The sequence below is a fragment of the Callorhinus ursinus genome, unplaced genomic scaffold (genome assembly GCF_003265705.2).
Source record: "Callorhinus ursinus isolate GAN/ISIS: 27379988/994484 unplaced genomic scaffold, GSC_fseal_2.0 scaffold34, whole genome shotgun sequence".
Lineage (NCBI taxonomy): Eukaryota > Metazoa > Chordata > Mammalia > Carnivora > Otariidae > Callorhinus > Callorhinus ursinus.
In genome coordinates, this window is record NW_027397096.1 from 14,572,168 (window position 1) to 14,599,823 (window position 27,656).

Consider the following 27,656-nt stretch of genomic DNA (forward strand, 5'->3'; position numbering starts at 1 on the left):
CTTAGAGCAAGTGAATGGCTGATTTGCGAATGCACTGGCAGACAAAGGGGGCAGGAATTTTGAATACAGAAGATTAAACTTGCAGATAACATTTGGCCTTTCTCACTCATGGAGGCAAATATCAAGCTGAGATATTCAAAGGCGGTATTATCTTGGTCTAACACTTTTTCTTTTTTTGCTATGGGCTAGGGAAAATGGAGCGAGCTCAGACAGTGGACTCCTGGTTTACCCAGGCAGCTGACCCCTGCTATACAAAGTAACTAGCTGGTTCTGTTTCAGGGTAAAGAGAGGCTAGGGGAGGGGGTCCACAGTAGAAGATGGAAAGATTTTTTTGGCTTCTTGCTCCTCTGGCCAGATGAAGATGCAGGAAGACTGTGAGCAGGCCCACCTACCTAGGGGCTGGGGAGAAGGGAGGTTTTGGTCTTGGCTCCTTCCAGCAGGGAAAGCCACCCAGAGACTGATCCAGTTGGCAGAAGCAGCCTTGGAGACGGGACGTAGCACGTCCATGTTAGGATGCTGTCCACAATCAGCCCCCTCAGTGTGCTTAGGAGCTAAGAGAGCCGGTGGTAACTCCAGCCCATCCCAACTCCCTCTCCCAGTCCTATGTGCCCAGGAGGCCTGAAGGGATTTCACAGTAAGCAGCCCCTCTCAGCCTACGGCGCCCCTCCCTGCTCAGTCACTTGTCAGCAAATGATCCTGTGAAGAAGGCACCCAATTAGAATACAGCTCTGAAACCCCAAGTCCTGTACCGTTATACACTCACTCCTCACAGTGCCTGATCCCTGCTCAAAGTCACCTTGCGGCTGTCCCCCAGCCAGGGGCGCAAGATCGCGCCGCGGGTCCCCGCCAGAGGGCGCAGTTGGCAGGCAGCAAGCACCCGATTCCGGGCTGGGGGCTCCGGGCTGGGGGCGTGGAGGAGGCCCGCCTCTGCGCCCTGCAGCCAACAACGCCCTCCTCGCCTCTCTGCAGGCGGAAGACCCACGCTCCAGAGAGCAGGTTCAAGTCCCCAGACGGGCCAACTAGATACCCATGCATCTCTGGGCCGGTTCCCAGCAAGCAAACGGCTCGGACTGCTCGGCAAAGAGTAGGGAGTGCCACTTTGCATGCAAACTTGTCAGCAGCTGTTCCTTCTGTCTGGTGGGGGGGAAGCCATCAGGGACAAAGTCATCCTCTTCTTTTGGGAAGTTCGTACTAAACACCGGCTGGCTAGACAGGACGGGGAGTCATTTGAGGACCCTCTCTCTCCCTCTGCGCTGTGTGACCTGAGTGGAGAGAGATGCAGGCAGGCCAAGAAAACAGCGGCTGAGTCCCCGACCTGAGCGTGCGTGCTGGGGCAGTCAGCCTTCAGGTAATGCTCAGTGAAGTGTCTTGGTGGAGGGTGCCTTTCCCTCCTTTGGAGGGGCTGGAAACAGTCCCCCAGGCCAGGACTGGGCAGGAAGAGGGGATGGGACATCACTCTCAACAGGCAAGCGTACCTTGTCTACTGCTCAGCTCTAAGGGTGTGAGTGTGTGTGTGTGTGTGTGTGTTGCGTGTGCGTGCGCTGGGAGGGAGGGGGTCTCAGTATGTGTTGCTGAATAAACAGTGCTGAGATTTATGAATCGGGACATCATGACCCCTGTCCCAGAAGAGGACAACGTCTTGCAAACACCTTGGCATTTCTGCTGTAGAAGCCGTGAGCGTCGAGTGGCCACCAGGCAGTTTGGGGGCTCGCTGTGGGGAGCAGGGCTATGTGTCTGCCAGCCACTCTGGGCAGCATCCCCATCAGCGGTTTAATTCTGGGCAAGTTCCTCCTCGCCCCTCGCCCCCAGCCCCCAGTGTCCTCTGGGTTTTCCGGGTCCAGGCAGCCAGTATGCTCAGGGAGGCAGCTGTGGTGCAGAGAAAGGGAGCACTGGACTTGGAGTCAGAATTCCTGAGTGGGACCCTGGCCCTGACCTTCCGGCTGTGGGCTTCGGGTAAGCCCCTCAGCCGCCAGGGCGCTCATCTGTGTACCATGTGAGCGCAGTCGGCCTTAGCCTGCCTCTCGGTGGGCTACGTGAGAATGGGAGAAAGCACTTTGTAACTTGTTGAGCTGAAAATAAACATGCCTATTTTTAAGATAGTTGGGTAGGCAGAGCCCAGTAAGGCAGGTACCATGGGCAGATTTAGGAAAATCTGATACAGGAAAATACAATTCACTGGCCATACAAATCAGGAAGGGATTTACTAAAGGATCCAATTCATCTGCCCGGTGCACTGAATCATGCTGGACCCGGATGAAGGACTCTGAGACAGGGGGGCAGGAAAGCAAGGGCATGGAATCTCACTGAGGCCAGCAAGAGGAAATGCATTTGACTTACAGTGGGAGGCATTTTGAGTTGGATAAAAAGAGGAACTTCCTGCCTATCAAGGGAATGAAACACCTTGATGGCTGAACCAGGAAACCCCAGGGAATCTTATCTCAGAGACCCTAACAAAGGTTGGTCCTGCAGGCTTAAGTCCTCACTTGTAGGGGCTCAATCCACAGCTCACGGGTACCTCAGGGTGGAGCCTACCCTCCTGCTGGCACACAGTCTGCCCGTGGCTCTGCCCAACTGTGGTCACAAGGGGCTGGGCTGAGAGCGGTTAGTCACTGGGGGAGGGGAAGAACAGCCTCAAAAGCATGGAAGTGCCGATGTCCGTAGAATCCCTAAGTGATGCCAATGGACCTGACACAGAAAGCTAGAGCCCAGGACTATAAGGGGCGGGGGGGCACCTCTGGGAGTGTCTGGCTCCAAGATCTGAAAATTGGATTATTACTGATCCAGACGAAGGAACTGTTTACAAAATCCTTTCTAGTTGAGCTCAGCGCACATATCCGGGACAAGCCCGGGCTCCACCAAATCCCAGCATGAGACCGTGGTCTTGGTTTGGTGGGTCTCACATTTCACCAAAGCGCAGGGCCAGCCCTCAAGACAACTGCAGTCATCTGCCTTGTGAATTATCTGCTGCTGCCAGGTTTCATCTGGGGCGGGAGGCTCTGGTGGCCCCTGGCACATTTCCAGAGCATGTCCCCTGACGGGCACAGGCAATGGTGGGCCCCGTCCTCGCCCAGCCCAGCTCTGAAGGTAATGTGCTGCCAAAACAGAACTCACAACGCAGGGCATTTCAGGGCCAAAGAGAAGGGAGTCTGGGCTGACTGGTGTCAGGGCTCCCATTCCCAACAGAACGGAGGGAACAGAAGCCCCTCTCCTATTCTTTGAGGGCAGGGCTGTGTTCATTCATCACACTGGGTTTTAGGGTTATTTGTTTTAAATAATGCAAAGAAACTGAAAAAGGAATGAGTAGAGGGACTATGTTGATAGGCTGATGTCAGAGAAAAAGAGGTCAAGGTCATTGCTCCTCCGACTCTCCCCTCTACCTTCACCTTGTCCCTATCATGCTTCTATCTGCCTTCATTAAAAACTCCACGGCAGGGGCGGCTGTGGTGGCTCAGTCAGTTATGGGTCGGACTCTTGATTTCAGCTCAGGTCACGATCTCAGGGTCGTGAGATCCAGCCCTGTGCCCGGCTCCGTGCTCCGTGGGGAATCTGCTTCTCTCCCTCTCCCTCTGCCCCTCCCCTGACTTGTGCATGCTCTCACTCTAAAATAAATAAATCTTAAACAACAACAAAAACAACAAAAAAGGCTCCTACAACACTGCTCAGTGATGCTGGGTCTGTCAACAGTGGAGACTCATGGGTCCCTCTTAACAGCCACTCACTCCTTGCTAATGCACTCTGAAGAATGGCAGCTGGACAGCCAAGGCCTTCCTGGGAACAGAGTCAAGGACCCCGCTTTTATTCTCCGTGCCCTCTGAAAGTAGGGTCCACTATAAAGCAATGCAGATGGTCAAATGGGAAAGGTCAGCAGGGAAAGATATTCCTGTTCCTGCTAACGGAAGGTGAAATAGTCAGCTGTGAGTTATTACAGCATGTTTCCAGCAGAGCACGGGGGGATTACACGCCAGCAGTCTGCCCGGCCGCTAGGTCCCAGGGCTCCTGGCTCTAACTTTCCTTCTAGAGCTTAGCCTGAAGGTGGGAGAGATAGAGAGGACCAGCAATTACATCCAACCTGGAAAAACTGTATGACACACTAAATTAGAATCAAATCAGTTCAGGGACCCAGATGCAGGGACAATCAATTTAATATACAACGTACTATATATACATATATGTGTATATATATATATGTATATATACATACACACACACACACACACACACACACACACTTAAGCTCTGCTAAAATTCAGGCTATTTCAGAAGGATAAGGGAAGAAACACTTTAAAACTAGGGGAGGATTAAGAGAGTAATGTGATGACATTTCCTTTTCCCTGTGTCCATACACAAACAAATATATTACAGAGGTACGAACTCAGCCTGATACCTACAAGTCTGGACATATCCGGGGATGCCTGGCTCATCTTAAACACTGCACAGGACACACGGAGAGTGTCTGCTCATGCACGGGGCTGACAGGAAAGCCAGTGTCACAAATACTCCAAATGTCATTTACAGTGGTGCCATGGTCTTATAAGATTGCAGTTCCTGCTTGTTCTCGCAAAACCTAAGCTGCTTTAGATGGCTGTGGCTGGTGCTGATGTCTTCCGGTTCATGCTGGGCGCATCTCAAGTAGGGAACACATGGACCGCAGAACCAAGGACTTGGGACTAATTATCATGTGGAATGATGGTCTAAGCTTCTGGTCAAATCACACCCCTCTGAAGAGATAACTTCACTACTGGCTGGCTCCAGAGCCCTCACATCAAGTGTTAGAGATGAACCTGGAGATTCATTACTACCACTCAGATCAGGGTGAGGAGAAAGCCCCAAACACCCAGAATGAACCCACCTGAGAAGAGCTTTGGGCTAGGACTGTATACTTCATGTTGAGATACAATCTCAACACAAACAGCTCGGTTCTCTTTCTATCTTGATGCTCTTTTATTATCGGCCCTGATTTGGGGCTGTGGGTATGTCTCCTCCTCACAAAGGACCAGGCTGGGGTTGGTGGGGAAGGTGGGTGAGGGGAGGAGAGGGGTTAGGGGTTAGCTGCCATGTGCTTATGGTGTAAATTCTGGGGATGGAGTAGCCTTGAGCGGGCCTGGGCCTGGTGGCCAAAGAAACCAGGCTTTGCCATGAGGGCAAAGAAGGAACTTTCTGGAGCCACTGTTAGGTTCCTGTTTCTCCCAGACCCCAAGGGTCCTGAGGGACAGACCCTATTTGCATGTGTCTGAGGAAGGAGGGGGAGAGGGGCCCCCAGGATGGGAAAGGCCATGAGGTGGGTCACTGGGGCTTGCCTGGCGCTGGCTCAGCCAAAGCGAACTGTCTTCGGGCTACAACGGCTTCACCAGTTGAAGGGACCTCAGCAGGCTGCCCGGCTCAGGGCCTGGTCTCAAATGCAAGAGGGTGGTTGTGATCCCTCTCAGAAGTGAATGGGGTGGTTCAACGGTGTCTCAGCCCTAAGCCTCTAAGGCACCTCGGAAAACAGGGGAAGTTAACCCGAGAGAGAGATGTTTACGGCCCTGGGGAAACAGGCTAAGGCCTCCCCCGCCAACTCGCTGGGCTTCCAGTTCTGGCCCTCCCTGACCTGAGGCCCGAAAGGAAATAAGGACGGGGAGTGTGGTGCCAGAATGACCCCCCTCCCTCTCTCTTTCCATAACACTTTGGTTGCTCCGAGTGTCTCCTAGTTTAATCCCAAGAACGTCCCTTGCTTTGTTTTGATCTGGTGACTGCCTATGTCTCTGAGGCCCATCCAGCTCTATCTTGTCAAAAAAGACACCAGTCTGGCTCCCCCCCCCCCCCGCCCCCCCCCCCCGGGAACCCAGGCACCCTCTGCGCTGCTGGGCTGTGTGTGCTCGCTCGTTCCCAGCCTGCCTGCCCTCAGCCAGAGGCATCGGGTCCTAGCTTGCATCTTGTAAGTGATCCCAGTCACGCAGGCTCGGCGAATGCTTCCTGCACTATGTACTATGAAGAGAAAGCATTATGAAGTCCAAGGCCAGAACTGCATATGTGTGGTATTCGCAGTCATGAGGAAAAGCTCTGTAAGAATTTGATAACACCCTGTCCCAGTCAGGGAAGGTGGAGCGGGGGAAAGCCTCCTACTACTGTGGGCACAAGAGCGTCCGGAGGCAAGAGACACAAAGTTCTAGAAGCTCCGGCTTCTAAAGGTGCCAGGCTAAGAAAGGGACCGCGTGGGTTTGACACCATCTTTTCTCACGCTCCTGACAACCTGGGAGATGGGTCCTGTTACCCTGGGTTACAGATGAGGAAACTGAGGGCTGCAGCAGTGAAGGAACGTGTCTCTGGAGTGTCTCTGACCAGACTGAACCCAGCTCTCACTTGGACCTCAAGCCAACTCCCAGCTGCTCTCCAAACCGAATCCTGCCGCTCGGCCGTCCCTCCTTGCATCACCGTCTGACAAGACATCTCGTGTTTATTTGGATCTTTCTTTGCCTCACACAGGTCACAAGGACAAGACACCAAACCTCCCTTGTTGGAGCGCCAGCTCCTGAGGGTGTGGGCTCTGCTGCCCTCTCCACATTGGAAACTCCCTGGTGGTGGTGTCTCCCCGCCCCCCCATCAGACTGGGGGCTCCCCGGGGTTGGGCCACGCCTGCGGCGAGAGATAGGGGATGGTGTCTCTCCCGAAGGACTAGACCAGCCTCCTCTGTGCCACATCCCAGAACAAGGCTGGGCAGAACAAAGCAGGCGGGCAGCATGGCTGGGGTCAGGGTGGGGAGGAGAGGGCGCTGCCAGACAGAAAGGAAGCCCTCCCATACCTGCGTCCTTAGAGGGACTCCTCCCGAATGTGTGACCAGAGGCCTGGTCTCAGTCCCAAAAGGGCAGTCCCGTGGGGAGCTGGACTGCCCTAGGGCCATCCGTATTTACTGCCCGATCACACTGAATGGAAACTCACTGTCCTGGACTCACAACCAGGGGGTAGGGTGGGGAGGATGCCCAAGGGGCAGCCCCTCAAGGACCTGCACAAAAGGCTTTCCACTCGAGCAGCCTGTCTTTAATGATTATAAAGACACAGGAGTTTAATCCATTTTTGATGTAAGCACTAATAGCTCTGTGTCCTTGAAGTTCAAAGCGGGCACATACATGTCACTAATTAGCCAAGCACAGAGCCATTCAGCTCCCTCTCATGTTTCTAATTAGGTCTTTAATAACAAACAAACTCCGACCTTACCAAACGGCCCCCATTCATCAGACAGTCAAGGAGGGTGGCTGCTTCCATGTTTACGGCTGCTTCCATGTTTACGGCTGCTTCCATGTTTACGGCTGCTTCGGGCCGTTGGTTTCTATATGTACCTGCTCTTAATCTCAGCCAGGACAGGCCTGTCCTGGAACCCCTCTGTGAGGACAAAGACCCCTTCAGCCTGCCCTGCAGGGACGGACTTCCTGGCCCTGTTGGGAGCACCCGTGGCTGGCAGGACAGCCGGCTGCAGGCTGAGGACACAGACCAGCTCTCCTGGTCATTAGAGGAGGTGGGGGTGAGCTACCTGGCCTGGCTCTATGTATCCACGGCTGAGGTATGGATGCTGGTGACAAAGTCACAGGGACGGTGTGAGGCTCTACATCTGGCAAGAAGCTGGTGGTACTTGAGTCCGTGGTTACACACTGGACTTGACCCAGGGAGCTTTCACGACTACTGACGCCTGGGGCTGACCCTGGTAGATTCTGATTTGATGGGTCTGCAGTGTGGCCTGGATACCAGGAATTTTAAAAATTCTCCTGGTGATTCCAACAAGCAGCAAAGTTCAAGAACCACGGTGTTGGCCCCACTCTCAGATGTGCTCACCGGCAGTAACTATTAACAGGTCCATCTTTATTAATAAATACCATCCAGAAAGCCAGACCCTAAATGTTTAATCAACCACACCCAAGGATGGAAATCTTACTACAGGTTCCTTCAGTGATATCCACGATCCTGGAAATATTTCTGTCCCTCTCACTGCCTCCATGCATGAAAAAAAAATGCAGGATTGACTGTTTTCAAATGCATTCTCATCACCTGGAAGCCGCTGGCTTTCTCTTTACTCTTTTTAGCTCCTAAGGCACTGTCACTGTTGTTCCCCCCCCACCCCCACATGACAGGGGATCGAGAGCTGTGGAAACAGCAGCTACCTAGAGCTACAGAGTTGAAAGGTCCTCAAGCACCCTCTAGTCTGAAACCCTGAAATCACCTAGCCTGTTGGGTGGCGGAGCTAGACCAGCACCAAGTCTTTCCGATTCCCTACTTTTTCATGCTCTCATCTTTTTTTTTTTTTTTTTTTAACTGTTTATCATCCTTCCTTATCTGATTAATCCCCAAGGCAACCTCTTCCCCTAGGAAGGTGAAGGGAAGTAAGGGAAGCCTCTGAGCTATTTCTGTCCCAAGGCCAGAGCACTGACCCCTGTGGGGCCAGTCCCTCCCTGAACCCGGTGTAACCCTCCAGCAAGTCACATCCAGGCCTGACTTGTTTTTCTGTGCGCCAGGTCGTCGGGGAGACACTGAAATCTCAGAGGCTGCCTCCGTGGAAGGTTTAAGGACTAAAGACTATTTCATGTGCCTGGAGTGGCACAATCTAGACCCAGAAAAATCCAACAGTGTGGCCAAGGATACACAGCAAAACTGGATCCTCCAACATCGGTCCAGGTTTTCTGGTTTGGCTGCTGTGTTTGGGGTCTTCGGGTCTTTTCTGGAGGCTGGGTTGACACTGCCAGACTCTTCCACCTGGGTCAGTGCCTAACTGACCCCTGACTCCGAGGTATCCTGTGTCCCGTGTGTCTGTTAAGACTCTGCCTCTCTTTCCCCCAAGGCCCGGAAAGCCAACCCTCCGCAGGTTACAGTCAGAAATAACTTCCAGAAAGAGAGCAGAAAGCGGGGCTGGGCAGTCGGCCTCCCACAGTGCTCTACCACAGGCGCACAGGTCTGCACTGATTGCTTACCACAGACCTGGACAGGCCGTTTTATTAATATTAATAAGTAACCAGGAACAAAGGGCCCCTTTATTTTTAGCTTTCTCTAATTGCGTAGTAATTACTCATCTACAAAACAAATGAGCCCCTGCTCGCGGTTGCTATAGTACCGGGAGCCCAGCCTCCCTGCAGGACGATTGGCCGAGGATCCCACTGCTCCCACCTCCGGCCCCGCCCCTCCATGGCCATTGGTCCGAAACAAAGCCCCAGCAACTGGGCGGCCAATCCGCTCCCAGCCCCAGGGCTAGGCTGGGCTTCCTGGCGACCTTCCAGGTTCAGTCCTCACCGCTCACAGGAAGGGATGTTGACTCATCCCTAAGGAGAACGGGAGAAGGTCTGTCTTGCCCACAGAAGCCCTCCCTTGTTCCATCGCCTAGTTTCTTCTGGGCAGTGGCTAACTTCCCTCAGTCTCGTATTAGCTAAAGGCTCCTTTCAAATAATAATAATTACCTTCAGGCCGTCTCCCTCTTACCCGACCACGCCTCCTCTGGGCCTCCTTTGTGTGCCTGTGGTCTGAAAAGGATTCAGGGACCGGAAGCCAGATCAGAAATGTCAGCCAAAGCCAGACAGAACCATGACCTTAAGTCTGCAACAGCAGAAGCAGGTGCAAAATGTGCATACAATGCTCCCTGAGGCCTCTTGTAAATGGTTTTGGGTTCTCTCTTCCCCCAAGGATAGGGAGAATTAAGTTGATGGGCAACGGTGGTTTGCCCTTGAATATGTGTTAAGAATGCAGACCTCTGCTCACGAATCGGAGGGGCTGGTACGATGGAGCATCCGCTGACATGGTTGAGAGCACAGATGTGATGAGACAGACCCAGGTTCCGATCTTGTCTCCTACCTCTGACAAGCTAGCTAAGCCACAGTCTTAAAATTTTAATAAAAATGGGAATGGGAATGATAGTGCCCTCTTCATAGGATTAGGAGAATTAGATGGGGTAACGCAGGTGAGCTTAGCACTGTCCTTGGCTCACTCATAATGCGGGAGTTATTATGAACACTATTATCATTATTATGAACACTATTATCATCATGTATTAAAATTGGCTGGGAAGTGTCTCTAGCATTCTATCAACCACTTGCAAGATATCTTTCCCTTAGGTGGCCTCGGAGGTGGGTGTGAAGGTTGAGATGCTGGCTGGAACCCTCCTATCCATGCCGCAGAGTGGATTTCATCGTGGCTCCCCCATCCTGACAGATCTACTTCCAACAGCCAATCACAGCTGTTCAAAAGCATTATTTGCCCACCTCCAGTACTGCAGGATTCCAAGCTGGCAAGGGGAGACCTTTTTATTAATATTAATAAGCATCCAGGAACAAAGGGCTCCTTTATTTTCTGCTTTCTCCAGTTGCGTAATAATTAGTCATCTACACTAAGAATGAGGCTGACTTTGCCTCCTGGAGTACTGATGGTTTATATTGTTGGAGAAGGTAGGCACCACTCCGAGATACATGTAAAACATGTTCCGTAGAGTCAGAACCCCGCCTTTCACCCAGAAGACCTCACCAATCAGGAAGGAGACCGAGGACACTGTGTTGTGTTGAGGAGGGGCACCCTGGGCAGGGTTAATCGGGTGTGGCTTCCTAGCAGTCTGAGCCAATCTTAATGGAGGGAGCAAAGACAGGGACCGAGGGAGGTGGATTGGCAGTGGCTGCCACGAGGGACCAGGAGTGGGGACCAAGAGCCCCAGGTAGGGAATGAATAACTTGTTGGCAGAAGCAAAGGAGAGTCACAGAAAACTAAGGTGGGGCATGGTGAGGGAGTGCCCTCCTGTGTCAGCCTTGTTTCCCCCTTCCCTTGTTCCAGGTCACCAACCCAGCCCCAGCCCTAGGGATTGGGGAGGGGTCAAGCTGTGTTCTGTGGGGGTGCTGCCAGGCTGATCTCCTTTAGCTGGTTCTGTCCTTACCACGCTCCACTGCTGTGAAGCATATGAACCTCTCTCTCCTACCAATATGACTGTAGTAATCCAGTTTTCAAGGTCTCCCCGAATCTAGCCTGCCCTCGACCTCATCAAGCCTATGCCCCCACTGCCCCTCAGACAGCCTCCCACTGTCCCCCCTCTGACCATGCCCTGAAATTCTGTGTCCCACCCCAGACCCCAGCATGATACTGAGCCCAGAGGTCATCAGCTAATAGGTAAGAGCCGAGGGCCCGAAGCCGCTCTTCCTGGGCAGCGACAGATGAACATTTATGGAGTGTTTACTCTACATGGTCTGTCACCCGTCCTCCTGCTTTCAGCCCGATCTCTCTAGTCTACCCTGCTGTCAAGGCTTGGCTAACATACAAATCTGATGTCACTTCCTGGGTTCAGGCCTCTCCGAGGCTCCCGGTTGCCTGTGTGAATCCAGGCTCTGGCCCTGCCAGCCCTCCAGCTTCATCAGTGGCCGCCCCCAGGCCCCCATCCCCACTCCATTGCATTTGACTCTCCAGCTGCCGGGAACCATTTGCAGGGCTTCAGATTCACTCCTCTGTTTTAGGCTCTGGTGGCTTTGCACATGCTGTTCCCCCTGGTTCTTGGGGAACTCCTATTTGTCCTTTAAAAGTGGGAAGAGTCACTCCCCTGTGAAACCTTCCTTAACTTCCCAAATAAAGCCAATCACTTCCTCCTCCGTGCCCTTTCTGTGACTGGACGGATGCATCATACCGTAAGTACCTGTTAGCCTCCAGGCTAGGTGGGGAGACGCTTGAGGGCAGGGATTGTGCTCTGGATTCATCTAGGAGATTCTAGGGCTGTGGTGGGCTTCACGCTTGTCCACCCAGCAGCATTCTCCCTTCCCCTCCTTTATCTGCACCCAGACTGTCCTTTGGAAATCCATTCTTCTCCTGCTATTCAGTTCAGAGGGGGCTGGATCTCACCCTCAGTGACTGGTTCTCACAAACCAGGCCTTAGCCAAGCAGCACAAAGCTCTGGACTTCTGCTAGAATTCAGAACCATCTGACCCCCTCTTCTTCTAGACAGGTTGGCGTGAAGCAGGAAACTGCTGTGACCATTTTGGCACCGTAGGAAAGCCAACATCAAGACAATACTGAAGCAAAAAGGAGGACAAAGCCAAGGGAACTGCAGAAAAAGAGCCCCAGCAGTCTACACATGAAGCCCACTCTTCCACGGAGCCTCCAGGATGTTGGCCAATAAGTCCCCTATCATATTTTACCATGCCGAGTTGGGTTTTCTGAGATAGCCCAAAGCACCCTGACTCAAGGCCTGGCACAGTGCCTGCCACATGTAATAATAACTACTGTTGTTATCCACTTAATAAATATCTGAACTAAATTCCATGGCAGGTGCGCCCTGGGCCCAGTTCTGAAATCTACATCTGAGAGATGGGCCGGTGAGGTCTAGGGGCCTGAGTCCTCCGCCGATACAGCGCCAGCCCCAAGGCTACTGGGCTCTCCCAGCACCCTGCACGTGGGGGGCATCTGGGCGGCAGGTGAGTTCTTCGTGAACAAACATGGTTTCTCTACAGGGCTATTAAAGGAGGCCAGAGACCTGGGTTCTAGGTCAGGGTTCTTCACCCTTGACCAAAGCTTTGCTCCCCAGGTAAGCAGCTGGGTGACTTTGGGTAAGTCATGCAACCATTCTGCAGATCTGCTTTCTCTTAAAACCAAACATGCAAAACCAGGCCAAAAACCTCTGCCTTCCTGCCTGTCTCTTGGGCTAGCTGTGGTCATAGGCATGGCAATCTAACCTCTGCCGAAACGTAAGGAGCCATGATGCACCCAGGTCTGTGCTCCTTTGATGACTCTCACCAACATGTGAGTTCACCAGCGTTTGGGTTGCAAGGAGGGGGTGCCCCTGCCCATCTCTCTTGTGTTCTCTGTGCTCTTTTGGAGCTTCCAAGGGCACCACCACACTTTCTACCCTCCTCCAGATGGCAGGGCCTGGGCCCCTGAGCCAGCGTGAGAGAGAGGGCCAATGAGCTCAGGGGGCAGGCACGGATGTGTCACCCTCTGAAAAAAATTCCACTGATTTAAAAGACCCTTAACATCCCCCTACTCTGTTCACTTTAGGATTAACTTCTATGGAGGTCTGGGCTGCAAGGCTAGTCACTAATTGCACTAGAGTTGATTTATCAAGTGCACGGTGTTTCTATTACAAAATTATTGATCACAGCTGATGTATTTTATTCTCAACAGGGTTGGTCCAAAAGCCCTTGGAAAATGAATGAAGCCGAGGTCAGCAGTGGGCGGCTCCACACATTATTATAAATTCACTGGGGTTACTGAAATCCAACACAGGCCTCTTGATGGTGAAAGACCCGGCCCTCCCAGAAGCGAGGATTTTAATGACAAACTGAGAAACGAGCTGCCCATCCCCAGGACATGAGGCGGTGGACTGAGAGGTAAGTCTGGCTGGTTGTAGCAGCTGCTCATAATGGGTCAGGGATCTGCTCTCCCTCTGGGCTGCCATGCTGGCTCTACGCCATGGCCACAGATGCCCTCTCGCTCTTTCCCAGCGAGAGGGCATTCCCAGGACCCTACCCCCCAGATGGGCTGTCTTGGGGCCGTCATCCCCAGAGGATGCTTGCTGCTAGCACAAGGGAGTCTGGCTGGGAAAGAAGAGACGATTGCCCTGAAGCCCCCTCTTCCTGGACATCAGATCCTGCTGATGGAGGTGCAGAAAAGCCACCCTCAGAAATGAAGGCGGCACGTGGATCCATTTTCCTTTTTTTTTAAAATTTTTTATTGTTATGTTAATCACCATATATTACATCATTAGTTTTTGGATCCATTTTCCTTTTGACACGAAGTTGACAGCGTGAGAAACAATGCATCTTGGGAAATAAGGACTCTCAGCAAGAGGGATCTGGATCCTCAGACCACTAAAGGCAAGACATGTAGTCTGCCTTTATATTCCTTGGGGCCTGGCCCAGAGCAAATCTTCAATGACTGCTTGGTTGAAAGCAACACCTGGGAACCCTAAAACGTATGCCACAAAGGATGCAAGTAATTCCGGATCCCTCCGGCAGCTGGAGGAGCATGTGTGGGACGCTGTTGTTCACGCCCCTCAGGCCTAGCACATGTAAGGTGAAGGGGGTCATGGGCACATGGAAAATACCCTGGGTGGGAGGGGGGGGGGACGGGCAGGCCTGCTTTGTGCGCACCAGCATCTACTCTCCTTTATGGTTCAACTATTTCCTCTCCCTCCTGAGTTGAATTTTACTTTTGTTCATTGTACCTACTGGAACTGAAACGGTTAGGATGTCCAGTCACAGGGTGGCAAAGCCATTTCCCTAGCAGAGCCAGACCCCGGATTTAGGCCACTAAGGGGGAATTTTCGCGGGCTCTGCCTTCACATCCTCCTTCCTGCTCGGCAGCCTTCGTGCATCGGCAGCTTTAGCAGCCCCAGAAGCCTGCCGCTTCCAGCCATGTCCCCCGGCCCGCCCCCCGCAGGACGGCTCTTCCTGGATCTCCCTTCCTGGGCCTCGGGGCCCTCCTTCTGTTTGGTGGCCGACCGGCCCGCTCACTTGCAATCCTTGTTCATGCTGACGGTGCCCCGGACCACTCTCCACCATTCCGCTCTGTCACCTCACACTCCTCTGGGAACACCATGGACGCTGTGACGTCCTGGGCTTCAGTCTCCCACAAGAGACAACCTATCCCCTGAAGACTCAGGTCCCCACCGGGTCCTCCTGCAAGCGTTAGGTCAGAGTCACCAAGCAGCCGGTCTAAAGAGCAGGTCCCCCAGTGGCAACTACGACTTCACATCCCATCAACTTGTAAAGATTCGGGCCATCTCCAAAAGCACTCCGTTATGGTTTGTCCCCACAAATGTAGGGGAGACAGCATGTCCAGAGACACGGACTGCCCATGCCCCTGAGCTGAGGGCAGAGGCTGCAGGACTGGGAAATCTTCCTGGCAAGGTGGAGGGAAACTGTGGCCTCCTCTCTGAATGTCAGGGGTTCCCCTTCTCCCTTGTCCCTGCCCCACGGAGCTGTGCCAATAATCTCTGCACCAGGAAGGTCACCGCTCTGATGCCACCTCCGCCCACCCCCCCGGCCCCGTTCCTTGGAGAGCACAAGTAAAGGCTTCTCCTTTATCTTCACCAACCGTAAGAACAGATGCTAACCTTCACTAGGACCCAATGCATTCCTCGTCTGCAGACTGAGGACCTCAAGAGCTGAATCCCTTTCCCCACCATGTCTCATTTGCCCTTCTCCCCGGGGACTAGAGTGTGTAGACAGGACTGCCATGCGGACCTGTTCCCTTGACAGGCTGGATGTGAGCTGGCAAAGGACCCAAGGCGTTGAGGGCCTGGACCAGGCCTTGCCGGTGGGCCTTAAGAAAGAAGAAAAGACCTGCTCTGTTCAAGAACCATATGAAGAGGACAAGAACAAGGAAGAACTGTCAGACTCCTTCCGAACCTGGTTCTGTTCTCATTTACTAGAGCCGGACACGCTAGCAACAGAGACCTCACTGAGGCAGGCTAGAGCTGAGGGTGGTGACCCAGTGCTGGACTGGGGGAGCAGGGAGTGTGAGGGGAGGTGGTGGTGGCTGATGGCGAGAACATGGATCCAAGCCCCTTGGCAACATTGAAAATATGGAGCCCCCTCTCTTCCTGGTCCCCCACGCTATCCTCAGACAGCCGTGCTGTGCCGGGCTGTCGGAGACCCTGTAATATCAAGTCAACAATGCATGTTCCGGGGCTACAGCTACCAGGACGTCCACTACAGTGCATGCATTTAGTTCAGTCCCACAGAGACACACACTCCAAGAACAGGCAGGGGGGGTGTGAAATGTTTTACTGGACAACAGGTGTTTTGGAGTTGTAACTAATAAAAAAAAAAAATCGAAAACGAAAGTGTACAAAAAAAGACATTTCTCGAGAGTTGGATATGAGTTTGTTTCTTGAACTGTTTCATCTGAACAAGCAAAAACATGCAAACCAGCTGGTACTAACAGGAAGCTGGACACTGAGAGAGGATTAATAGGTGCGGACAAACCTTCCCGCTGAGCGTGCTCAGAAGAGTGTTTGAGAGGAGGTGTGCAGATCCTAGTGTAAGAGAGGCGGGAAAGTATGCCTCAGAGACACGCTCTCACCGCAGCCCCAACCAAGCAAGAGAAAAGACAACAGAAACATGACTCTCGCACTCACCACCACCGTCAGGAGCTCATGTTACTAGACTGGAATAAAGCTGGCAAGTATAAAGTTCAGTAAGGGGTCCTGGCTGGGGCCGGAGATGGGCTGGGGGGTGGGGTGGGCAGGGGGCTCAGAAGCTCTTCGACTGATACACAGACCCACCCCGTAATGTCCCCCAGAAATAAAAGAGCCTGAAAATCCGAACCACTTCCCTCCCCTGTGTGTGTGTTTTGGGGTGGGGGGGTCGTTGACCAAACTGGATTTAGGTGTGGGTGGGACATGATGAGGCCATCAGAACTGAATGAATACGATCAAAATAAACAAACAAACTCTCGACTGAGCACAAGAAAAGATGACATTTCAGACTACCGGGTGAAGGTAAAAGAAAAGTGACCACTGATAGTGAAGTTATCTAGGAGTCGCAGGGACCTCCCCTGGCGGGGGGGTCACCTGAGCCCTGCTCACCTCAGGTCCTGTGTGAATTAGGAAAAGGCGGGCAGGCTGGCCCCGAGGAGTTGGCTGAGGTGGGTGCAGAGCTCAAGGCCCCCCTGGACCTCCTACCCTGACACCATAGCCCTGACAGATACAAGTTGCCAACCTGAGCAAAATCCAAGCTGCTTCCCCAACCCCCCACCCTGCCCACCCCACAGCCCTCAGCAGGTGCTTCTACCTCAGGAAGCTCCCCTAGTACATCATAATATGGAAGGAAGAAAAACCAAAGCGGTGAAGCTAGACAAAAATGAAAGGCAAAATAGGGCCCTCCATAGGACGCCTGATCCCTAGACCGAGCCTGACAGCCAGGCCCTGGGGAGTGGAGGCCACGTTCCCTACTATTTGGAGTCCCCTGCCAGGGTCGGCAGAGTACCAAGCTCAAGGTCAGTACTCCACCACAGGCTCCCTGTACCAGCTTCTTCCTAGAAGACGATGCGTCTGAACTTGTGACGCCCTCCAAGAGCTGAGGCTGCTTGCTTGGGGGGGGCAGAAGGAGCACCCCACCCCCTGGCAAGGAGCTGACACTGGGGCGGGGAAGGGTTGCAGGAGCAGGGGAAGGGAGAACCGGGCAGTCAGCCTTCAGTGATCACCCGCTGGCCTAGGCTGATGCATAAATGCAAACAAGCGTGTGCCGTCCCTCTCACATACTCGCCAAAATGCCACCAAGGGGCCACTATAACAGGTAGATAATTGGCCATCAGGTAAGTAATTGGCCATCTCACCAGGCTCGGAGTCTAGATTTTCTCCAGGGAGGGAGGGGACAGTCCTTACAGGCCAAAATGCACTAAAAGAAAGACAGGCAGAGATCTTCCTTCCCCAACCTTGTAACCCTGCTCCAGGTCCAAAGTGGGGGGTTGGGGGTGAGGGGCTGCGCCACCCTGTCTACAGAGAGGCAGGTGTCTTCCAGCCCAGGCGGTGTTCTGACTTTGGCAGGCACAGTCTAGTCGTCGCCCTGGGGCTCACCGCAAGCCCCTGACCCCCAGGCAGCACTGTGGGGTGCCCTGTAGCTTCTGGGCCGAGCCTGCACCCTTGGGGCCAGGCACCTCGGAGTTGAGGATTTACTCCTTGCACTAACCTAGGCTGGTGTGGGGCAGGTGGTCTGGGAGCACGCTCCTGAATAGAATTCACTAACAGTGCAGCAATGAGCATGGCTGACCTCGAATGGCCCCTGGGAGACTTAGCTCCCGATGGAAATGGCTACAAATAAAACACCACTGATCCTGGAAAAAAAAGTGTGGTTGGAGATGGCTCTGGAGTTTGGGGTTAGGAGTTGGGGGTGGGTGGGTGGGACTCCCGCCTGGCTCTGGGGGTCCGTGGGGGGGGGCACAGGCCATGGGGAGACCACTCTCAGACTCGCAAAGAACCCCATGCTGCCCTTTAAACTTGCCATGAAGTCAAGGAGAATGGGGGTGGGGAGAGAGGCAGGGTTAATTTCGGGTTAAAGTTTAGTTTCATAATCCAAGTTATAATAAGAAAGAAACTGAACGGAGAAAACAACCAACAACACTCAAAAATCTCGAGTTTTCTTTCTGTCGTTCCCCCCCACCAGGCACAAGTAGGACAGAGGCTCGTTTGTAACGATACCAAAAAGCACTCAAGTTAAAAAACCAAACAGAACAGGGAGACACCAGGCAGGCGCGCCCGCCCCCAGGGCAGGGGCACCAAGGGACACCAGCCGGAGGGCAGGTGGGGGCTGCTGGAGGCCCGCCGGGGCCGGGGGAGGCTGAGCACGGGCGCCCAGCTCTCTGGCTGACTGGCCCTCAGCAGCCCCCAGAGAATTCCCGGCCCCTCCAAACAAATCCCCAGTGGGTGATTCTGGGGAGTGGATCCTTTGTAGCTCGAGGCAGTGCCAGTTTGCATGGAACGGATTTTTACTGATGTTTCTAAAGGGCCTCACTGTGCCAGTCTCTTATCACTGAGGGTCTGGGTTTTTGGCATTTGACCTCTGGGCTTTTAATGCCCCATTTTCTGGTATCCCACCAGCACCTCCCTCCCCCTGCCCTCCTCAGAGCCCTGTCAAACTAACTGCTTCCCGGGTGCTCCTGTGCCCTGTCCACGGGGTGTAGGGGAGAGAGCCGCAAACCGTGGCTACGGAGTCTAGGAGGAGCAAGGGCCCCTCAGCAGCTGGGGCGTGGAGGCCAGGAGGCCTCCCTGGGAGCCCGGCACGCGGCAGAAGCCCCACTTGCTTAGGAAGGCGGGGAGCATCTGGGGGAGAGGGACAGAGGGCCGCTCTGGGGCCTGCATCCTGGACATACCCAGCTCTAGCCTGACCCCACAGAGCTGCTGGGAAAATGTTCCCACCTCAGCTGAGGGGCTCTAGACCTCCTAAGAGGCTGGGTTTGGAGACCAAAGGACCAGGGCAGTTTTGTGGGAGAGAAAAACCCCAGTTCCCTCGGCAGGTGGAGTCCAGGAGCTCTTTGGTCTCTGCTCTGAGGAGAGTCTGGGATGCAATAGGGGCTTCAAGAAATCACTCCATTTCATGGAGGTCGGGACTGGCCCCACTTCCGGCCTCCGGGGACCGGGGTTTGAGCTGAATCAGCAAGGCCACCTGGCAGGTGCAACAGGGGCCTGGAGGCCAGGAGCTTCCCTCTCACTACCTGGAACTTCTCTGGCTAGGTCAGAGGCCCAAGGAAGGGAGCCTCGTGAAGCAGTGAAAGCCGAGGAGGGAAATGCGGCAGGTGCCCTGAGGCCGGCTGTCAGGTGAGGGGGCTGTCCAAAGTCAAAAAGAAGGTCACTGCTCTTTTTCCAAGGAGAGTAAGAGTCTACCTCTGGTCTGCAGTCCCGCGACTGACCCCCACTGGGAGCTGCCCCGGGGGGCAGGGCCTCGCCCGCGCCCCCCCCCCCCCCCCCCCGTCCCCACCCTCTGGGCTGTGGTGACAATAGGGGACAGACGCAGCCACACAGATCCAACAGGGCCTTTACCTTCCCCCGCACACTGGGGCATGCCTGGGAGCGCCTGTCCCGCACACCTCCCTACCTGAGCCTCTTGCCGCTGCCACCGCTGCCGCCGCCACTGGTCCGTAAGCTGCTGCCGGGAAGCCTGGCGGGGAGAGAGGAGTTGGAGTGAGGGTCGGACCCTGGCAGGGGCCCCCCAGCACAGCCCGGGGCTCACAGGCCGCGCTCCACCCCGCCTCCAGAGGATGGGAGCGAGAAGGGATCTCCGCGGGGCGGCCTTTAGGAGGGACTCAGGTCAGTGGCTCTCGGGCTTCTGGAAGGCATAGCACCTTTAGGTGTGTTTGATTCCTCCACATGTGTCACCCCAGAAACTAGTCCTAGAAGGCACACCGAAATAACCTCAGAGGATGAAGAGGATCTTCTCTTAGGAGCAGGGCGGGGTCCCTGCTGTCCTTGCCATGACCAAGGGGGTCCCCCAGGGTGTGTCCAGGCCAGCGCCAAGCATGGCCCAGCAACCCCCGGAGCAGGTGGCCCCAAGCCTCTGGGTGGCACAGGCACCTGGGCAAGGAGTTGGCTGAACTCCAGCTGCTCTCCTAAGGCTCTGCTGGTCCGGACTCTGGAAAGCCTAGCGCTAACAGCACCCCAGCCCCAGGCCGGAGGACGAGGTGTGCTGGGAGGCCCGGCTGACCGCCTGCGTACGCATGAAGGCAGCTAGGGGAGGGAGCGGGCAGCCGTAGGGACCAATGTGGGGTGAGCCCCGTGGCTTTGTCTGTTTCAACCTCCTGAGGCACATTATGGGGATTTTGATCTGGCTCTTCTGAGCTCCACATGCTGATCAAGTCGGCAGTGAAGGGTCTCCTAGGGATCTCCATCAAGTGTTTGTCCATCTAATAACACCCCGGGCAGCAAGGCTGTCCCAGAAATGGGACTGAAGGTCAGAAGGGACAAACTGACCCAGTGTGGCTGCAGAATGTCCAGGGGAAGGAGGTGGGCGAGTCCCCTCCCCTGGGCTTCTCTTGGCCACTAGTATAATGCACACACAGTCACGCACGGGGACACACACAGACACATTCACACACACGTGCAACAATCACCGTCTGCCATCCAGGCAGAATTCTCGAGGCCTGATTTCAAGACCCATTTCCAAACGCTCTGGTTTTAAACGATGCGCCAGAAGCCAGCAGCAAACAACGGGCAGCCAGACAGCTGCTCAGCTGTAGCCACTGGGCCTTCCAACTAGGGACCTGCCAGAGGACCGAGTGGGGGACACATGCACCGCGGCGTGGGGGCAGGGAGCAGGGGGAGGGAAGAAAGGAAAGAGAGCCATCCCCCAAACACAGCGAACTAGAAGCCCACTAAACTCTAAGACTATTGTCCTAGCTACGGAACTACTGGGGAGGAAAAGAAGTTCAAAAAAGGAACAAGCTACTCTAAAAAGGTCAGGCTAAGCTACTTAAAATGTCAATGAAAAAAGACATACTTGCATTTAAATATGGTAATAGGGCTGTTGAAGGGGGAAAAAGAAAGATCCAGGTGAAATAAGGGTACAAGGTCATCCCTGGCTGCTGGAATGGGTCTCCGAGCTCCCATGAAGACCCCCCATGTGCCAGGAGACCGCTCCCTCCCCCGCAGAGGCTGCCAGGGACCCGTGCCGCCTGAGACCCACGAAGGCACTCCCCCACCAAGTCCCCTCCCCGTTTCTTCCAAGCAGGATCTAGGTTTCTGGAAATCTGGGTGGTGGCAGAAAGTGCTGAAGGAAAATAAGGAAGAAGTCAAGTTATTTCTCCCTGTCCCAACCTCCGCACACCAGGCCCCCCTCTGCAGGCACATGCAGCAGAGCTCAGGGGACCCTGAAGGAGAAGCAGACGGGGAGAGAAGGAAGGTCAAGTTATTCTTTTGCACTCCTCACCCGTACTTGAAACGGAGGGTTTCCTTGGAAGCATGAAAAGGTGTGGGGGGGGGGGGGGAGGAAGGGGGGTAGAACCAGGGAGAGGCGCGTTTAGTCAATAAAGACATTTAACAGAAGGTCTATTTTCTGGAGTCAAGCTCATTTTTGACCAAAAAAAAAAAAAAAAAAAGTCCTAGAGAAAGAGGAAGGAAAAAAAAAAAAACTGATCCAAGAAACGAAATCCATTATCCTTAATCTCAGATAAAGGTTTCTGCTGGAGACTGAGCATCAGACACCGCTAAGGGCTGGAATTTCGTCTCAACCATCAAGCAGGGTTGAGCAGACTGACAGGTCTGAGAAGAGGCCGGGGGAGAAGAGCTCAGTCTGTCCCCCACCCCAGAGCAGGGAGCCCACAGCCCTCACAGTGACTGCATCTGAAACACCAGGACCACAGCCCCATGGCCCAGCCCAGCCTCGGTGGGAATCTGTCCCAGACCGCTTCCCCAGCTCCCTGCCATCCCCCTCCCGTCCTCTTAGGCCGTTCAGCTGCACTGCTCACCCCACATATATTCTTCAGATGACCTGGCGGATAAGCCCGACACTATTACCAGGGGACCCCCAGGGGCTAACACAGATCCAAGAAAGGGGGGTGTGTGCATGCATGTGTGTGTGGTGAGGTGAGGTTGCCCAGCCAGGGGCTGTCAGAGGCCAAAGCAGCACAGTGACCCTGGCCTAAAGCTAGGATGGAGTCCTGACGGAGAACAGCCTGTCTCTAGGACAGCAGGAGACCCCACCCCAGGGACCGTGGTGGAGATGAGCCCTCCTGGGCTGGACCTGGACCTGGACCTGGAAGAGCTGGGGGTGCAGGGAGAAGAAGCCTTCCAGACTTGCCTAGTGGTCCTGTTTTCAGCATTTCTCCCCAGGCTCCGAGGAGCCAGGGGTCATCTATGGCGGTCTCACTGTCCGGGAAACCTCTCATTTTATTTTTGAAGGGAGAGGGGGTCCGGGCTGCCGAGGAGAGAACTGCCCCGGTTGGGGGTACTCAGGAGAAGACCTTGGAGGGATTAGGCAGAAGGTCTGACAGGGCTCAGGCTTCTTGCTGGGGCTGAGGCCCAAGCAGAGATACATGGCAGAGCCCCTGGCCCCTGAGTGCCCATGGCTGTCCTAGCACCCCACTCACTGCCCAGAATAGATGACCATTTCCTCTCTGCTGCTGGGAATGTGGGCAGAGGCTCTTATGAGACAGGTGAGCACAAATCTTGGGTTCAAATCCTGGCTCAGCCATTTACTAGCTGTGTGACTTTGGGCAAGTTGCTTAACCTTTCTGTGCCTTGATGTCCCCATCTGTAAAGGAGGCGATGATATTAGTGCAGGATTAATACACACAAAATGCTCAGATGAATTCCTGCCAGGGAGTAAGCATAAATGAACGTTAGGTGTCATTCTGATGAGGCCTGTCCAGTCATCAACTCTGCCTTTAAGACAGGACTCTCCCGCTTTCCCCATGAGGGGTCACAAGGTCAGATAATCATAAGCACACAGGAGGCTGGAATTTTTTACCCATAACAGTGGCCTGTAATCCTTCATACTGTCTCAGCCTCCTAATGTCATTTTAGTGGAGCTAAAGTTCCCTAGCTCAAGATCTGAGTACGTATTCTGTTCAGCTCTAACAACGACTGGGCCAAGCCAGCTGGCATGACCCTCCTGTCTAATACTCCCTGTTTCTTAGTAGTAACTGAGGCAGCAAAGAGAAAAATGTTTTGCTGATAAAATCTCAGGGCCTGGGGACTCAGGTTGCCCACCTGGGAACTTGGGTGTTAGGAATGAGGTCTGCTCCTCCTGTTCGAGAACGCTGCATGCAGAAAGAGGGTGCCTGAGAACAAGAGAATAATGCTGATGCTAGAACTCCAGGCACGAGCAGGTGCCATGCCTTATTTAATGGCAGTCAAACCCAAAGACCCAGTCTCGCTAGTCTGCAGCTCCTCTGGCCCTCAGATGGGAGAACAGAAGGATCACCGTGCTCAAAGGCCAGCCTCTATCCCGTTGCCCAGGCCTTGCTGTGTAACTTGGGCATGATGCTTCCCTGCTCTGGACCCTGAGTAACAAGCTCGTTGTCTGCTGTAGGGATGTGAGGCCAGAGGACCTCTATGGTCCCCTCACCTCTGACCCTGTATGAACTGGTCTTCCTGATGTAAAAGGATGACAAACCCAAGTCTCCGTCCCTGGAAAGCGGTGTCTCTGGGGTTGGCACGACCACACCTCTGGGGTTCGTAACTCATCTAAGTAAAAGCTGTCACCATCCCACTGACCGTGAATGAGATGCTTTTCTGGACTTCTCCGAGCTGTGAGAAACTTGATGGCAAATTAGAAGTCAATGGCACTTTAGATTTTTTTGAGACTCCTAGGACACTAAGGTTCCTAGGACCTCCTTCTGACTGCTTCCGTGGCACGCACGGGTTTCTGCCTCCACGGAGCAGTTATTTTGATATGCACATCTTACTTCTCTTGCTGGGTGACAAATTCTTCTGGGCAGGGACTGAGCCCCATGTCCCACTTAAGGGCTAGTGCAGAGTCTGCCCCAAAGAAGATGGAGCATCAGCTGCTGCTGGTCAGGATGTCCTGAGGTGGTTCCTGAGAGCCAGAGCTGGGAGTCACCTGCACACGTAGCTGCCTCTCCTCAGGCGACCCTCCAACCTGGGGCGGGGGGAGGGAGGGGGAGGTACACAAACTCAAATGCCTACAGAAGTGTAATGAACCAGCGGAGGGGGCCGGGTGATAGCCCCTAAGAGCACCCTGCTCTGTCTCCCGTGCTGGTCCCCACCCCTGTCGCTCCCTGGACCACCCGGGGAAGCTTGGTAAAGCCTGAGGCCTGGGTCCCACCCCGCAGAGAATCTGATTTAGCTGGTTTGGGCTGCAGCCTGGGCAGTGGGACTTTTAACTGCTTCCTGGGTGATCCCAATATACAGCCAAGGGCAAGAACCTTTGGTTGAAAGGCTCTCAAAAATTTTAAAAAGTTCAAAGGTGCTGCACATCTGCACAAGTCCATCACTCTGCTTCCTTGTGGGAAGGAAGGCCCTGCCGACGATCCGGCAGTGACTCTCCTTCTTGGGACCATGTCTCACGGAGACCCACAGCAGGGCCTCCATTCAGAGTAGCGGGTCTCTAGCCTGGCCGGGGGGTGGGGGGAGGGGGGGCTTTCACAACACACTAAGAATCGGGGAGGCCCGCATCTCTAGCTTTTAAAGGCCTTCCAGATGCTTCTGATGCACCGTGGAGGCAGAGAATCTCTGACTTAGAGGAAGCCTTAGCTTGTAGTCAACACTGAATGGTGCCTCCGTCCTATCAGCTGTGGGGTGTCGGGTTAGGTACCTCTTTCTCTGCATCCTCTTCCCTGTCGGGCTTGAAAAGAGGCTAGCCTCGGAATGGGCTGCAGGGACACAGTCCTGGCAGTCACTGCTTATTTCTGTGACCTTGGAGAAATCCGTGGGCTTCTGTGCCTCTCACAGGAAGAGGAGATGAGACAATTCGGAGCTTCCTGATGGCTCCAACAGGCTGCGACTTTGAGGGGAACCTTTATAAAACACTCTCTTGTAGTGTGCGTTCCCATCCCGAAGGGTCCATTATGAAAGCAATTTCTCCTCTGTTGTGTCTGCTCAAAGCACTCTCCACCCCCTTCCCCAACACGTCCTGCATCTCCCCCACCAGCATTTTCTTTCGATGGTTCCAACATTCTTGGCTAAACCCAACGTTGCTTCACTGAATCCAAACACTCAAAAAGAAGCAATCCAAAGAAGAAATCGTCCCCCAGAATGTAGGAAATACGCCCTGAAAGAGTTTAGAAAATGCTCCCATCTGTCATCTGACTGGCCCAGGGCCCTGCCCACCTCCTGGGCAGGCCTGCCTGGTGTAGCTTTGTGCAGAGAGACAGAGTGGCGGATGCCCGGGGGTGCAGGGCGGGGGTGGGGGGAGGGTGGATGGTGCATTTTTGCAGGACGACCTAGGGGATCCAGATCAGAAGAGAGGGCCTGAAGAGGTGGGACAATGGATAACCAAAGGGGCACATGTTCATGATCCAACTGTAAAATTCTGCTCTGAAGAAAGCTGGTATGTGTCCATTGAAAAAAAGAAAAAAACAAAACCCGAGTTCCTGCCGTTCAAACTAGGAATCTGATTTCCACACACCTTTTTAGGAGCAAGCCTGACATTCCCTAAGGATACCAATAGTGCCATTCTCATGGACACCCTCTCCCCCACCCCCAGGAGAGGGCTGGGGCCCCTACTGGGGCAGAGGTGCTGGAGACAGTGTGGTGTGGAAGGCAGAGGGGCCAATGAGAACAGGCCAGGCCTGCCTGTCTGGGCACAGGCAGGGGAAGGGTGTGCAGCTCATGCCTGGTCCTGGGTCCTCCCAGTTGCCTAACGGAAGTGAGAGACTCCCGGGTCAAGAGCCCTAAGGATGTTGGCACCTAGAACAGAGGGATGGCACAAAACTCGTCCCAAATAACTCAATGCAATTGCTGTTTAGCTTAATTTTCTCTGCAGATGTTGCAATGGGGATAAAGGGAAGGTACACCGCACATCAAACCTTTGAGAGGTTTTACAGTCTGGTTGTCACAGAGCTTCTTTTTGGATGAAAGCGTTTGTGGAAGCATGAAAACCCAAGTCAGGGAGCATCCTTTGGAAACGACAAGAAAATTCCCAGGAGAGGCAAGCACAGACTCAGGGTGCCCGGCCAGCAGTGAAAGCTGTCTGTCTGCCTGCAGATTCCTTCCAAATCAGAGGGGCTCAGGGAGCACAACAGAGTGCCTGCCATCACCATGTCCCCGAGCACCAGCAGGGGGGCGACTGCCCCCCCCCCACCCACCCACGCCCCCCACCCAGTGTGGGGGGCAGCCCTACCCGCCCCCCCCCCGACCCCGTGAAGCTTTGTGGCTTCCCATCTTCCTGGTGCCGGATAATGAAACTCAGGAAGGAGCCTTGGTCTCAACCCAGGCCTGGCTCCCAGCTCAGAGCGTGCGGTCGAGGGGTGCAGGACGAGAACTGAGAACACACTTTGGGCACTGCTTGCTTGGGGGCTGGGGCTCTTCTGGGAGAAAGGGAGCTGAGAGCTCCACCTGGGGGCTCTGGCCAGCCTCCTCCTCCCTGGGCCTTCCCATCCCCCCACAGGTAGAGAGCTGGGGCCACAGCATCTCTCTGACCCAGAACTTCTGCAGGGAAGCTATGTTCGAACCTTCCCCATCTCCAGACCCTTACCCTTTCCATAAATATTTACTGAGCACCTACGAAATGCCAGGCACTGTTTTAAGCACGGTGGTCAGGAGAGGAAACTGGCCAAAAGAAGCAGGGCCTTGGATCAAAGGGAGCTACAGCTCACTCTGCCAGGGAGAAGGGAGGGCTCTACCACAGACCCATCTAGTTTGTAATCAGGCCCGCGTCTGCTTTAGGGTCTTCTCACAGCCGAGCTCCAGCCCTGGGTGTGGCTACCCCAAATTCTGCTCCAAGAGGGGGCCAGCACCACGAGTGGCTGACACAGGACACGTGCTTCGGCTCCCCTGCTGGCCCTACAAGGACGCTCTGTTCCACATCACACTCTCTCTCCAGCAAGACCTCAAGAATGAGGACGGCCGCAGGGAGTTCATTCCCGAACCAGCCCCCGATGCTCCGGGCCAGCAGTCTGTGGCCCTGGATAACCCAGGGTTACCCGCTTGCCCACAGAAAGAACACCCGCCCGTCTCTGAGACCAAAGACCAAGACCTTCAAGTGAAGGCATTCCAGACTGTTGTTTCGAGGGACACATCAGCAACTATTCTGAGAGTTTCTCCTTGCATGAGAGAGAGTCCCTCCCCGCCCCCAAACACTGCAATCTCTGCACCTACCACTAATGGGTGTCCTGACAAACGTGGTCTGACTATTGGTCCTTCTAGAGCTTGCTGTTCACATGGCTTTTCACACTTCTCCGGGTTTCCAAAATTTCAGATGCTGAGTCAAAATTCTGCTTCCTCCCCACAGGGTCTCATGCTGATCCATTTAAATCTAAATGACCTCAAGTCTCTTTGCGCCTCTTCACCACGCCTACCTTGCCCCCCAGCTTCATTCTATATGGGCCTTTGCAATGGCTCTGCCCCAGCACAGTTCCAAACAGCACCCCTGTGGCACCCACCTCTATGGACCCGGACAGGAAACACTCAAGCCTTGAGCGCCCCAAGACTTCTTGCTAAAAGACTCCAGGTGCCCATCCTGGCCCTATCACCAGCTCCGTGAGTAAACTGACATCTGTGATCTCAACTCCCTCTGCCCCGCCTCCGACGTAAAATGTAGACCCCCCCCCTTTCTGTGTCCCGA

General features: G+C 54.2%; 1 protein-coding gene across 5 annotated transcripts in view; it reads right to left on the reverse strand.

The window, feature by feature from the left end:
* The window catches only part of MSI2 (musashi RNA binding protein 2), a 389,166-nt gene that overhangs the window by 11,812 nt on the left and 349,698 nt on the right, over nt 1–27,656 (reverse strand). For 3 of the 5 annotated variants that reach the window (XM_073879573.1, XM_073879572.1, XM_073879574.1), the window contains exons 11-12: nt 20,910–20,933; nt 19,512–19,574 (exon numbers count right to left, since the gene is read on the reverse strand). In XM_073879573.1, the coding sequence (XP_073735674.1) occupies nt 19,512–19,574; nt 20,910–20,933 (87 nt within the window). The remainder of the gene's footprint in view (nt 1–19,511; nt 19,575–20,909; nt 20,934–27,656) is intronic. The other 2 variants (XM_025851472.2, XM_025851474.2) reach the window with 1 other exon arrangement.